General features: G+C 34.9%; 2 protein-coding genes across 3 annotated transcripts; one reads left to right on the plus strand and one right to left on the minus strand.

Moving 5' to 3' along the window:
• Positions 1–6,587: 6,587 nt before the first annotated feature.
• LOC110602990 lies at positions 6,588–11,374 on the minus strand. 2 transcript variants are annotated; one of them, XM_021740626.2, is made up of 6 exons: positions 11,054–11,374; positions 10,796–10,929; positions 10,252–10,362; positions 10,036–10,186; positions 8,591–8,862; positions 6,588–6,974 (listed from the first exon to the last, which is right to left on the minus strand). In XM_021740626.2, the coding sequence occupies exons 1-6, from the start codon at positions 11,318–11,320 to the stop codon at positions 6,749–6,751; spliced, it is 1,161 nt and encodes a 386-aa protein (XP_021596318.1). In that variant the 5' UTR covers positions 11,321–11,374; the 3' UTR covers positions 6,588–6,748. The 2 variants fall into 2 exon arrangements, with proteins under 2 accessions (XP_021596318.1, XP_021596319.1); XM_021740627.2 differs by having other exon boundaries at positions 10,796–10,973; positions 11,054–11,191.
• Positions 11,375–13,743: 2,369 nt separating this feature from the next.
• On the plus strand, positions 13,744–14,867 carry LOC122722081 (zinc finger MYM-type protein 1-like). Its single transcript, XM_043951735.1, has 2 exons — positions 13,744–13,750; positions 13,836–14,867. Exons 1-2 carry the CDS (start codon positions 13,744–13,746, stop codon positions 14,717–14,719), a joined length of 891 nt encoding a protein of 296 aa, XP_043807670.1. The 3' UTR covers positions 14,720–14,867.
• Positions 14,868–15,107: the final 240 nt, after the last annotated feature.

Consider the following 15,107-nt stretch of genomic DNA (forward strand, 5'->3'; position numbering starts at 1 on the left):
TAAGCTTTGATACCACTCTGTAACAGCCCGAAAACCGATACCCCTCTGTAACGGTCCGAACCGTCACCGGCACTAGGATCCAGATCGGCTTAAGGCCGCCGGGACCCGTAGCAAGCCAAACATACTTCCTATCACCTGGTCAAATCCCATACATGATCAAAACTTTAACATAAAAACTGAAACATATGATGTATAGACCGAGCTTGACCTGTATGCAACATACTGGAAACATAAAGAACCCCCTACTAGAGCCCTCAAAAACTCTAGCTGGGTCAACATAACATACATCAAGCTGGGATCACATCCAAAGAACTAGAACCTAACCTGTGCATGCATCAAAACCACAAACATAAGACCTCCACTAGAGTCCTCATCAAACATTAGCGTGGTAAACAACACATGCCACCAGTTTAGTTCAAACACAACTCAACATCTAAAACATTGCATACATCATGTATTAAATAGGGACCAACCAAGTCTTAGGGCCAAACACAATGCTAATCCATAAACATAACTCTACTAACATTACATTACATTATCTCAGTTTACATTACATCAATTTGCAATACATGTCCACACTAAAACACTAATCTAATACTAATACAAAAGCAAAGCCTTAACTCTTGAGACTTCCCGGACGACTTCAAACCTGCAACACTGGGGTTAGGGGAGAGGGGTGAGCTAAAAAGCCCAGTGAGTAGAAACAAAGAAAACAATTCATTAATTACATGCTTTCATGAAATGCGCCACAGCACAAACAATTCACATCACGGATTGGACATGACCACCAAAACTCCCTCTATCTATAACATAACATGGTGCCCGGCCCTTCGGGCTCCTCAGGACTTCATTATGCCCGGCCCTCAAGGGGCTCCTCAGGACTTCATTAACATATCATAGCTAGGGCTATTGGGGTCGCCTTGGTCCATCCACATCAACAATAAATAATGCAATGCGTCATATTCGTGGAACTAGTGCAATCAACCTATTACATATAAACATGATGCATGAACATGCTTTAGGCATTTAATTTCGTAAAACAAAAGATTAAGTTTAGTTCTACTCACCTCTGGCAGACGCTAGACTGACTCTACAACTGCTAACACTGATGGCCTCCTCGGTCCCTCGGGTCCGATCCTACACAGGTGGACTCGAATGAGGTGCCAAACACATTCTAAACAACTCATAAACAACTACCCAAAAACCCCCTAAGACATCACTTAAACATGCATAGAAAACAACCATGAAAAGGCTGGACAGGGCACTTTCGGCGGCACCTTCGGCGGCCGAACCCTCTCTCCAGAGACGAAACTCGGGCACTTTCGGCGGCACCTTCGGCGGCCGAAAGTCCCTCTTCAGAGACGAAAGTCAGGCACTTTCGGCGGCCGAACCTTCCTTCGGCGGCCGAAAGTCTGCTTTCAAGCCAAAACTCAACTTTCGGGGGCAAGGTTAGGCGGCCAAGCCATGCATCCAAGGGCAGGTTCGGCGGCCGAAACCACCTTCGGCGGCCGAACCTGATTTCATTCAGAACTCAGCCTCTTATGCATAACAGCCTCCCAAGCCTTCCAACACCCCAAAACAAGCACCCATCCTTACCAAATCATGCATTAACTATTCTACAACATGCAACCAAGCACATAGGGGTCTCAAACTATCCTAAACCCCAATAACATTACATTCATTATACATAAACGCACATTTACATAAAGGGTAACATAAACCGAAAACAACCAAAATCCTCACATACTCTCTCCCCATCATGCATACTCACTCCCATATGCATAGAGGAGCATAAACTTCCAACATATCATCACATATCATACAATGGGCATAAAAATCCACATAGATCCTAACATGCATATCTACCCATACTCAACCATAAAAACCTCTTAAAACTCACTTAAAACTTCATGAAACGTAAAGGAAAGCATAGATCCACACTTACCTCTTGAAGATCGAGGGTTTGTGCGAGCTCTAACTTGGAGATGGGAGAAAACTACTCCTTGGGTCTCCAAGCTCCCAAAACTTAGATCTAAGCTTGAAAACTCTTCAAAACAACCATGAAACTCATAAAGACATGAAGGAAATGAAGAAAAACATGAAAACGGCCAAAGGAGGACAAAAACTCACCTGAGCTCGAGAATGGGGAGAAAACTCGCCCATTTCCGATCTGAGGGCTCTTTATAGGTGGCCTGGTCAAAGACCTTCGGCAGCCTAACGTGCCCCCTAAACTCATGCATGTTCGGCGGCCGAACCTTGGTTCGTTCAAACAAAGCTTTCGGAGGCCAAAAGCGCTCCCAAAACTTACCCACGTTCGGCGGCCGAACTTCACTTTCGGCAGCCGAACTTCACTTTCGGCAGCCGAACCTGGCAAATGCCTCCTTGGTCTTTTCTTTTAAAAACTCAATTCTATTTCATTTAAAACCATGAAATCAGTAAAAACATTTTAGAAAAAAACACATTTTACCCCTCTAGAAGCCTCTGGCATCTTCAGAATTCCCGATTCCAATGGAGATTCCGCCGGAAGGCAGGGATTCCGATGCCGGAATCTAGCCGGGTATTACACTGAGGAGCTCCTTCGAGGGCCGGACACAGAGTAGAGGGAGTTTTGAGTCAGTCCATCTTTGATGTGATTTATTGTGATGTGATGCATTCCATAATGGCATATGTTTTAAATGTTTTTATTTGTTCTGCTCACTGGGCTTTATAGCTCACCCCATTCCCTAACCCCATGTTTTCAAGGCCAGAGAAGTCAGAGTCAGCAAGAGTAAGAGCAGGGCTATGGTTATGTAATAGAAGTTTAGTGGACATGATGTAAGTAAAATTATGTTATGTACAGACATGTTATGGCATGTAATGTATACAGAGTTATAGTATTGTGCTTGGCCCTAGTGTATGGATAATCCCTTTGTACATGGATCTTTTTATGTTTTATGGTGTTTTATGAGAACCAAGCTTGATATGTAATGTTGCCCATCTAGAGCATATGATGAGAGCTCTAGTATGTTGGTTTATGATCCCAGAGATCACAGAGATAGTGCATGCACAGGTCAAGCTTGGTCCAGGCTTAACGTATAGTATGTTAACCCAACTGGAGCATTTTATGAAGGTTCCAGTAAGGGGTTTTATGTTTACAGTTTCAGAGTGATACCAGAGCTGGTATCAATTACAGAGCATGCTTAGGTTAAGCCTGGTATATAGAGACAAGTTTTAAAGTGAAATGAAAAGTTCAAAGTTTTATGAAAAATGTTGATCATGTATGGGATTTATCAGGTACATAGAGTGCATAGCAGGCTTGCTACGGGTCACGGCGGCCTTAAGCCGATCTGGATCCTAGCGCCGGTAGCGGTCCGGTTTCCGGGCTGTTACAATCATACGTTGTTATCTTTGGTTTATTCAATATTTGTGCAATTTCATGCTTGATTCCATTATTGCTTTGTTATTTTGATCAATGTGGCCACTTGATTCTTGATTGCAAGGTAATATATTGTTAGTTTGAATAATTTTGAATCCGTAATTGCTTGGATTATTCAAACACAAGAACACTTGGTGTAAAAACTAAGGAAGTTGCATGATCTAGCAATATCACCATGCGTTTGGGTAGCTAGAATTAGGTCTCTCTATTTCTTAATGCAATTGACAGTTGTTTTGATGCTTAAGGCCGAAGGACGTTCCTTGGCAACTTGTTGATTAGTGATTAATTAGAGGAAGTTCCCTAATTGATTTATGCCTAAGGAGAGATATGGTGGTGAGAAGCGTCTTCCATCTCTATAACTAATTTATTGAATCAAACAAAGGAATCTAAGTGTCAATGATCACTAATTTATTGAATCTAAGTGTCAATTGATTTATGCCAAAGGAATCTAGGTCATTGGCCCCGTCACACTTTTGAAAGTTGTGCGTCTCGAAATTTCCTTTCCGAAAAGCCATCGTGGGTCTCCATCGGATGTCGGCAGCAAAAGTTAGACCCAATCCAAGTCTACCGTAAAGTCCAAAGCTAATTGCTCTGTATCATTCCCTTCCACTTGTAAAGAACTTGATCTCGAGTTGTAATCATTATGGTAGTACTGAAATAGATCTGCCAACCAATCTAGAGCAGATTCTACATCCAACGAACAAAAAAAGTTTTGAAAGTCTATTTTCATCTTGTAGCCTTCCTGATAATTCTGGTGCAGATTTGCAGGCACAGGATTGGCGACCACAGAATTTGGAACTGGCTGGAGGCAATAATTCTGTTGCAGATTTGCAGGCACAGGATTGGTGACCACAGGATTTAGAACTGGCTGAGGGTGTTCAACTGCGGCAGATTGGTGGGTTCTCTGCTGCAGGACTACTAACTGTCCGATCATCTTCCTAAATTTTGCCAAAGATACCTCAATTGCAGCAAGTTTTGCCTCTTGGCTATCTCCCATAGACGAACTTCACTCTGATACCAATCTGATATAGGGCCGAATAGACTCCGTCAAGAGTTTTAACCAATAACGTTTGGCTAAGGCGAAATAATAGAAACGAGAGACTAGAAACCGAAAAGTTATATTGAAATTCTTGAAAGATTAAAAAGTATATCAAATAGACAAGAAAAGGCTACTTGTAATAGAAAAAACCTAAATATGCAAAATTACAGAAATATCCTATAAAATAAATGAAATGCAAAATGGACCCTCTAAATGGTGGAATTTTGGCCTCGAATTTTGTGACAGGCCATTGGCTTCATCATACTTTTGAAAGTCGTGCGTCTCGAAATTTACTTTCTGAAAAGTTATTGTGGGTCTCTATAGGATGTCGACAGCAAAAGTTAGGTCCGGTCCAAATCTGCCGTAAAGTTCAAAGCTAATCGCTCCGTATCATTCCCTTCCACTTGTAAACTACTCGATCTCGAGTTGTCATCAATAGGGTAGTGAACAGAGTGGTTTGTTGGAAAATGTAATTTGTGATTCAGTTTCCTCTATTTCGATGATGTATCATGGAAGTGGAGGAATGCTAATGTCTATATGGGAGAATAGTTAGATGTAGAATCTAAATCGGTGATTTTAAAAAATCAACTTATGTGAAATAAAAAAAAGCTTGGAGGAACTTTAAGCAGGAAGGGTGTATCCTATAAGATTTGCTTGGTTACTTACAAACCTTCCATAGAAGGATGGATTAAATTAAATAAAAATGGAGCGAGCAAAGGTAATCTCGATATAGGAGGGAGGTAGAGTTCTTAGGGATTGGCTGGGCAATTGCAATAGGGGTTTTGCTGTGAGATTGGGGATTTACTATTCTATGTAGGCGGGCTAATTGCAGTTATTAAAGGATTGGGTCTTGCTTGGGATCTGGACTTCCAAAACGTTGAAGTCGAAATAGATTCTAAAAACTCCATGAATTTGTTGTTAACTAGTAAGTGTGGTAGCAATGTGAAGCTACATGAGCTCTTGCAAAAAGCTTGACATGTTTTGTTATTGTTTTAGAGAAGTTAATATTGTTGCAGATAAGTTGGGTAATTTACATGTGCTTAGAAGTCTGGGTATTGTGGTGTTTAATCTGTCATTTGCTAGTTTGTGAGAGTGGCCTTGGTGGGATCAACAATAAGTTGTTCGACCAAGATTAGTGAGAAGCAAAGTTTAGAAGAAGTTGTTGGATTTGAACCTTCCATGGGAAAAAAAAAAATCTTCAATTTTTTTACCTTTATTAAACCATTTCAACTATGTGTAATCTAGATATTAAGAGAAAAATATAGTTGAGTAGAATAACAAATTGTATCTTTATTATTATTTTTTAATAAAACTAATTAAATTTTACTGTAAAAAGATATTATAGTTAAAGAGAAAATGAGAAATTTTTGTATTTTTTTAAAATTTGATATAAAAATTTTGAAATACATATATAATAAATAATGTAAAATAATTTTAACTAATTTAAAATAAATAATTTATTTTTATATTTATCAAAATAAAATTTCGATCCTTAAAACTTTTTTACCATTAATAATATAATTTAAATTTACGTATTATTAAGTTTTTTTTATAATGTAACAAATTTTAAATTGAAATAAAGAATGATCTATTCAATTTAAAGTTTTTAAGTATTAATAAATTTATATATTTTAATATTTTCTTAACTAACTCTTAAAATTAATTTAAAAAATAAAAATATTATCCATTTTTAAATTTAAATATAATTATAAATATTTGTGTGTTTTTAGGTAGAGAAAATGAAAGAATTAAGTATATGTATGGTCTTGAGCTTCAAGTGTTGATCATTTTTACATTGTGATAAAACTTTATTATCATCAGATTTATAATCTGACTTCTGTATGATCACTGTTTGCGTTTTACGGCCTCTTAATGCAATTTCACTGGTATTAAAAAATTGTTAAAAAAATCTGAAAAACAAATTAGCTTTCTGCATATGCCATCTCAAATATTCCCTGTAAAGTTATTCCTTTTCTCCTAATCCTAAATATAAAAAATCAATATAGATGCATGAGCAAGTAATCATCCTATGTATTCCTTCTCTAAACTGAGCAATCATAATATTAATTTACACACAGTTATTCTTAAGCAATCATCCTATACCACAAACAATTCCTTTGATAGAATTCAATAATCTATATTAGAATTAGGATTTCAACTATTACACTAAACATCTGCATTTTCCATATTCATTTTGAATTACAATAGTTTTGGTGCCTCATGATGCATAACCATGCCTCACATTCAAGGCAAATCTCATTTCATTATCAACTTCTGATTCATAAGGTGCAACTCTAGCTACCCAAGATTTGATTTGAGATTGAAGGAAGGAACTGAGTCCATGCATTTCCCTCAATGGTTCCACTGCCTGATTCATAGCAAACAGAGGGCCCATCATACAGGACAACCATACTGTTGTTGACATCTGTTGATGTTGAATGCTTCACCAACCAAGAAGAAGAAAGCCGAAGATGCCTGTTGTAGAGTGCCAACGAGACTGCCAGGCCTTTTGGACTTGTGCTGAAAACAATCCACCCACAAAACACAAGGCAACTCAGCAAGAAGACATATTTTATCTCTCTAAACTAAGGAATAATAAGAGAAATAACGTTACAAATCATGAAAAAGAAAATAGCAGTGAGAAGCTTGTATGACTATATGTCGTATTCACATAATTTCTTTTTCCTATACTTCATTCGCTGTATGTTTCTAATAATTGACAGTTGAAATAGGCCAAATGACCCCCAAAAAAAAAAAAAAGAATCAAGACTTCTACCTAAATTTTACAATTTTAACTGTTCTTTTTTTTTTTTTTTTAATTTTGTTAATTTTCTTTGAGATTTGGCAAAATCATTTATAATTTTAGCCGATTACTCAAACTCAAAAATAATAATAGTAATTATTATTTTATTGTTTAAAAGTTAGGCTCTGAAGAAGATTATATTTCAAAACGATATAAGATTACTAGATCACTTCAAAGGGCTAAAGTTGAAGGAACTCAAAACATTCTTTCAATGATTTAACACTGGTACTGAGCAAAGCAGTAAAACTTGGAAATTGGAAAAACCTGTTTGTGCCACTCTGACATGAAATATTGTATACCAAAACTGAAACATGACATTTCAGTGCAAAATCGACAGGGTGCTGGACGAAAGAAGAGAAGGAATAAGGCCATCAATGGTCCAACTGCAAATTATAACATGGATTCTAAAGATAGTTTGTTAGACAGTTAGAAAACAAAAAATTGAACCTAATGAGTCAATAATGATACTTGATAGTTCCTCTATCTACTGTACAAAGTGCTTGATCTCATTGCTGAATTTATGAGCATCAAGGAGACTAAGCAGTACAGGATTTCATCAGGTAGCTCACTATCTACTTGCTTGGGATTTTTGGCGGGGATGGCTTCAGCAAGGGAGAGAAGAACAAGAGATGGAGAGGAGAGAGGGAGAGAGAGAGAGAATGAAGAGTGTGGTAAAAATCCAACCAGACAATAAAATATTGTTGTTTAATTTTGATCAATTGGCTAAAAATAAAACTAATTTCTCAAATCAATCTTAATTTTTTTAAATTGTCATCAATATCATCTCTGCCTAAACCAAAGAAGCTTATAAAATTATTCCGTTTTAACAATCGGAATAGACATCAATGCCTAGAGTATGTTACAATGTTAGAAATATATTTTACCATCCATATTCAAAATATATGCATGTAATATCCTTAAGAGATAGAAATTTATAACATTACAATAATAAGTCTTTAGGAAGTATCTTACAGCATTATAATTATTTTTTTCCTTCTGTACTGTCACCAATTTTCAGACATTAAATAATGACAACCATAAAATTTCTCACTGGTTTAGCAAGACATGATCCACAAACTAAGGCTTATCATTTTTCTGTTCTAACGGTGCTACCTATCCACGGCTAGGATCCTGTACTGTAGGTTTTGAAAAAAATTTCCCAATCTCTCACTAATTAATGGAGCACAGACTACCATCAAAACTGAGAGTGAGAATTATCATTAATAGAGAAAAGTATCTGGCAACTTGGCATCAACAAAAGGAAAAGAATGAAACCACTAAATCAGCAAAAGAGAAAAGTGAAATGTGAAATGCGAAATGCAAAATGCAAAACCTTTCCCGCAGATTAAGAACTTTGCTCCACCATAAGATGGCTTCCATATAATCCTTTTCTAACTTATTTGCATCAAACAAAAGAACTCTTAAATCTGGAATACAGGAATCCTTCACATAAGGCCTCTCAGGTACCCATGGTTTTGAAGCAGATCTTTGAATAGCATCCAACACATCAGAATTCACGTATGTGCTTAATTTTTCATTGCAGTCTTCAGCAGCTGCAACAGCATAATTGGTTAAGTCAACTCCAATTAGATCTTCAACTTTTCCCTGCAACAGTAGTGAATGTACTCAAGGATGCTGCTTTTCCAAGAGAAACTCTCATCCCACATTATTTTGTCTAGGAGCCTACAACAGCAGGAACTAGAGCAAGTGCCCCATTGCTGCTACAAGTTTAATAGCATAAAATCCTCAAGAAAGCATGGTTGATGGATTATTGGCATTTGCATAACTGCATTATTCATATTAAGTCAAACTAATCCAGAACTTCAAGTCTCACCCACCGTTGATAGACAGTGACAAAGAGAAACGCTTTCAAGTTCATATTTTAGTTGCTGAAAACAATATCTGGAACTGGAAGGCCCACGAAAAGCAAAGAAATAACCAAGAAGTAAAATGTAAATAGTGGTACCATGGAATGACAAGACAACAAATGGATCTCATGAGCCAAGTTAATCACATTAGAGAATGATAACTTGAAACCTCATGAATTAGCAAACAATTTCAGATGATATGAAAATAGAAACAGCTGGTTGGAGGGAAATAATTGTCATTAATGTCCTTTCTTATCATTTATCCAGCCATCGAACCATTATGAGCTGCATCTCTTCGATGTATTTCGATGTATACCAATAAATGTTACGAAACAAGACCCCTATTTATCTATACTCTTTAACTACAAATCAATAAATATCAACTAATGCTTAAGAATGTGTTCATACCATTTCAGCAGCTGATTACCCTACAAAGTAATATTCTGACACTGATCTATTCAAAATCTTTTCCTGTTTCATTGATGAATTGATTGAAACAATTTGTTGCTTGAGGCCCAAGATGGCATCAAGTGCAGTCAAATTGACATTTTATTGAACATTGATAAAGTAGGTATTTTGAATTAGGTTTACAAGTCAAGAGAGCTTGTAATGTATTGATGATTTTTACAGGATACAATGCATAAGAACAAGGTCTTTCATTTTGAGAACTAACAAGGTGGAAAAGTCAAAAGTCCAGGGTTTTCTGATTTCTTGATATGCATTAGGGGAAGTCCTGATATTTACATCTTATGCATGATATATGAGTCATATTCTGTACGGTTTCTTATTCATTTATTGTTTGTTTTCACTAAATTATCAGTTTCATTGCTGAAGTCAATCAACAAACAAATAAATATCCATTAAATCTAGAGAAAGGCTATTACAAATACAATCAGAAAACTGAACAAACCTTCATGATTACATTTGCTGAGACAAATATGAATTTGTTCAGAAAGTGGTGGACAATTGGTATGAGGAAAGGCACTATTTCTTCAAGACTGGTCTCATTATATTGCACTCCTCGAACAGCAGTTGCATGTAATTCTTTAACTTCATCCTGCCTAAAGTTTTGCAACACCATGAACACACTACCAACTAAATTTCCAAGGAAGAAAGAGAGGCTTACCCATGAATTTGAAGATTTGAATGTGGAAATAAGACCTTCAATTTATAAAATGACACTTTGTCTTCGTTCCCTCCAGGGATAAAGAAATGAAAGTGTACCAGATCAGGATATCTGAAAAATCAACAAGATAACAGAATAAATTAACAAAATCATTCAAAATTGCCAAGAAAATGAAAAAAAAAAAAAAAGAGAGAAAAAGTGGTAACAAGATTTTTGCACTAGGCCAAAGCCCACAAACTGCTAAGCAGTCTGTTAAAATGTCAATTAAAGGAAAATATCAAACATCAAATACAACAACAGAGACATAAAATGTACATGCAGAAGTAACTATCATAATGCAGGCCATAAATTGTGGCCCATTTCCTGGACAAGTTCACTATTGACCCTTCAAATATATTGCCAATTTCTGTGTTGTTATATACAGAAACGCAAATGGAATTCCAAGGTTACTTTAAAAAATAAATCTTTTTTTTAAAAAGAAAAAAAAAACTATAAACTTGAAGAAAGGAAACCAAACATGGGCTAAAATAGAAAGCTAAATAACCTGGAGCTTGACAAAGTTGAGTTGGCAAGAACTGCAAGAAGTCGAAGGTCTAGACAGTCCATCCAAGAAACAACATGCACCATCCCATTATCACCTCCACTATCACCATTCCTTGAAGCCTCAATCTTGGTCAACTACATAAACACGTTTCATCATCACCAACGACAAGATTTTCACTCTGTTTGGTTCAATTCCTCCCATTTAAATTCTGTGTAATTCAACTGAATTAAGAACATGTAGGAGAAAGGAAAACCTCACCGGAGATGAAGAAGTTTTAAATGGGACCCAGTTTCTAAAAGGATCGGAGGGGTTCCGAAAATGGGTGACTGGCAAGAGAAACTGAAGCGAGCCCAAAATCAGGATGAGTCCAAAAGCTAAGAACTGAAATAAAGGTCGAACATTCGGAGCAGGAGCTAAGCCTGGATCCTGAAGTCGAGCTCCTGGAGCAATGGGTTGGACATTTGTTGCTCGAGCTATTGTTCTTCTGTAATTCGCAGAAGATCGCGAAGGCAAATACGAGGACATTGACTCTTCCCTTCTCTGGTTTCCACTCCGAATGTTGGTTATGTATGGTCTGATCTGGGCCGATTAGTTAATTTTAGAAAAATTATTATTTAGTATTCAGAGTAGAGTAGGTAAAAACTCATTCAACTAAAGTTTTAAAGAATCTATTAATTGATTTTTCTAATGTAATTGTATATGTTTATTTTATGTGATATGATTTGAATATAAATTTTAAAATTATGATTTTTTATTTTTTATTTTTTAATTATTTTATTTTTTTATATGTATTAAAAAATATTAATTTTTTAATTATATTCATATTAAATAAATTAAATTTTATTAAATATTAATAAAGATTTTTAAAGATTTTTAAAAATAAAATAAAATTAAATATGATTATAATAATTAATTTATATGTTATTATAGAATAAAAATATGATAATAAATAATAATTTTAAAATAATTATAAACAAATTTATTTTTTAGTTTCTATTCTTTTATATAGGAATTTATTTGTATCTCGTAGGTGGAATTTCAAAACTTAAAAGAAAAAAGATATTTATAAATTTATTTTATCCTACCTACTCAAGTTATTATCTACACTATTTCTATAAACAAAGAGAGATGATAAAAGAAGTATTAGACTCCCAAATATTTGTAGGAGTCTTTTGGCAAATCTATTTCCAACATATAATTTTGCTTCAAGCTTAGTTAAGGGGTATAGATATATGTATGTATATTGCATATGTCACTTTTTCAATCCCCATTTTACCAGCGAAATCTTTATCATGAAAAAAAAAAAAAAAAAACAAAAAGCGCTAATTAGCCTTTTCACTGGTTTTTATTATAAATGGGACAATTATCTTTAATAGTTAGTTATCATTATTTTAATGTTAGATAAAGTAAAATTGAATTCACGTGGTTTAATAAAATTTATACAATAGTCTTTATATTTTTATATTTCACCTATTTAGTCCCAATAATCTATTAAGCCATTAGAAGCTAGTTAGATATTGATTCAAAGTGAATCATTGTTAATTTGACTATCCTTACTAATATTACACAACGATTGTTTAAAATAAATGATAAGTTATTGTCATAAAATAGGAGCACAGGATAAAAGTTTGATAAACCAATACACAGTCTCACCTATAAAGAAAAACCTGAACATCGTTGCCAGGGGTGGAGGGACGGTACGGCAAAGGGGGGCATGTGCCGTACCGGCGACCGGAAAATGCTTTGAAGGGGGATGAAGGTGTCGCCGCGGCACAGCCGGTGGTGCCGCAGCAGTGCAGTTGCAGCATTTTGGTTTGGAGGATGAAGAAGAAGGAAGGCGGCTGGAAATAATAGAAGTATGAATGTTTTATTTTTTTTTTAGGGTTCTTCAAAACGACGTCGTTTTGAAGATTTTATTTTAAAAAAAAATAAATTAAACGGCGCCGTTTTGTAGCCTTAAATAGGAAAAAAAATAAAAGTTAAAACGTATATATACATATGTAGAAGCCTAAATTCAACGCCACAACACCAATATCAAAGCAAAGCACGAATATCAAGGCCACAACTCAGCCTGCCTCTGCCAGTCTGCCTGCAACCTGCCTGCCTGTCTCCTCGCCTGTGCTACTGTGCCGCCGGAATCCGCCGCCGGTCAGGTGAGTCTGCTTTTTTTTTTTGTTATTTGTTTAATTAATTAAATGTTCAATTTATTAGGGTTTATTCAATTACAATTAGTGATTAATTATCAATTTGTTGAATAAATTAGTTACAATCATATTATAATTGTTGTGTGTTTTACATACTTTTGAAATTGATGTTAAATTGTTTAAATTTGTTCAATTAATTGAGTATTTAATTTAGGGTTTATTAAATTAAAATTAGGGATTAATCATGAATGTGTTGAATAAATTAGTTACCAATCATATTGTTTAATGTTTATGTGTTTTACATACTCTTGAAATTGATGTTAAATTGTTAATTATGATACTAATTATGTATGTTTGTGCGTTATACATAAATTTAGGTTTTATTTAAATTTAGATATTGAGAAATTTAAATTAAATTTTATACACAAACTATTAAGTTGATTTAATTGTTAAGTTAATTCCTAATCTACTAAACCCTCTTAAGTTTTTTCAAGAAAAGAAGAAATCATAATACAATAAAGGAGAATATTGTGGAATGTTTATTTAGTATACTTCTAGTATTCCACAACCAAACAAAAGTTCAAAAATAAAACAATAACAGAAAGAAAATTGTACCAATAAAGAACACTCTCACTGCCCAAGAACGAGTAAAACCCCAACTCCACATAGAAAATTACTTCATTGAAAATAGTAGAATAAAAACAACAAATAAATTCTAATTAAATGTGAATTACTAATAGTAGGTAACCTTTTATACTTTAATTGGAATATACTGTATAATTTTGGTAGGCCACTGACGAATTTATGTCAAGTACATAAGAAACTTAAATAGTTAAATTGATAGTCTTTGATGAATGTGTAATTGATTTTAATATTTTATTTGTTTATTTAAATAGGAATTACAATAATAATCGACAAATATTTTACCAAACTACCAAAAAATTCAGAACCTTTAAATTCAAAACCAAAGGAGAAAGTTGCTTTTGTTGAGAAAGAAAGTCTTGCATCAGATGATGATATTATTGGTGATCCTGGACTGCGAAAACCAATTGATAGTTACCCATTTGAAATTAGAGATTCATTGAGGAGAAGATACTTAGCTAAAGGCCCTTGTCAACCAGTTGGGCATGAATTTCCATTCACTCTTATTCGCGAAAAGAATCAAAGGTTTCAAGTTGCTTGGTTCAAGGATTATGAATGGTTAGAGTATAGTGTATCTAAAGACAAAGCTTATTGTTTATATTGTTATTTGTTTGCAAATAACAATAGAAGTGGGGGAAATGTTTTTACTGAGATTGGTTTTAATAACTGGAAAGATGGAAGACGTGCATTTGTCAATCATGAAGGAAGTCTTGGTAGCTCACATAGTGGTTGTAGAATGAAGGTCGAGCAATATCGTAATCAAAGAGGGAATGTGAATCAGCTATTGGCAAGACAAACTACTGCTATGGAAGATGATTATCGCACTCGATTGTCAATGGTTGTAAGTGTTGCTCGAATACTTTTAGAGGAAGGTTTGCCTTTTAGAGGACATGATGAATCTGCAGAGTCACTCCACCGAGGTAATTTTCTAGAACATATTAGTTGGGTATGCAAGCGAGAAGAAAATGTAAATAAAGTGATGGGAAAGAATGCTCCAGGAAATAATCAATTGACTTCTCCTACAATTCAAAGGGATATTATTGAATGTTGTGCAATGGAAACGAGAAAGATCATATTGAATGAGCTAGGGGAGAAGAAGTTTGCTCTTTTGGTTGATGAAGCCGAGATTGTTCAGTAAAGGAGCAAATGTCTTTGGTGTTGAGATTTGTTAATGACAAAGGAATGGTTTTGGAACGTTTTCTTGGATTGGTTCATGTGAATGAGACTTCTGCAAAAGTTCTAAAAAATGCTATTGATACTTTTTTTGCCAAGCATGATTTATCACTTGCAAAACTCAGAGGGCAAGGTTACGATGGAGCTGCAAACATGAGCAGTGAATTTAATGGGTTAAAAACACTCATTCTAAAAGAAAACAAAAATGCACATTATATTCATTGTTTTGCCCACTAACTTCAGTTAGTTGTTGTGACTGCTTCACATGAATTAGAGAGTGTAGGTGATTTCTTTGAAACATTGTCAATGATAGTGAATACAATTGGAGCTTCATGCAAAAGAAAGGATTCTCT

Source organism: Manihot esculenta, chromosome 16 (genome assembly GCF_001659605.2).
Source record: "Manihot esculenta cultivar AM560-2 chromosome 16, M.esculenta_v8, whole genome shotgun sequence".
NCBI classification, from domain to species: domain Eukaryota; kingdom Viridiplantae; phylum Streptophyta; class Magnoliopsida; order Malpighiales; family Euphorbiaceae; genus Manihot; species Manihot esculenta.

Coding starts and splice junctions, on each gene's coding strand:
- LOC110602990 (XM_021740626.2), bottom strand. CDS start 11,320: ATGTCCTCGTATTTGCCTTCGCGATCTTCTGCGAATTACAGAAGAACA. Junction 10,187..10,251: donor TCAAATCTTCAAATTCATGG/GTAAGCCTCTCT, acceptor GCAAAACTTTAG/GCAGGATGAAGTTAAAGAAT. Junction 6,975..8,590: donor GTTCTTAATCTGCGGGAAAG/GTTTTGCATTTT, acceptor GATTGTTTTCAG/CACAAGTCCAAAAGGCCTGG.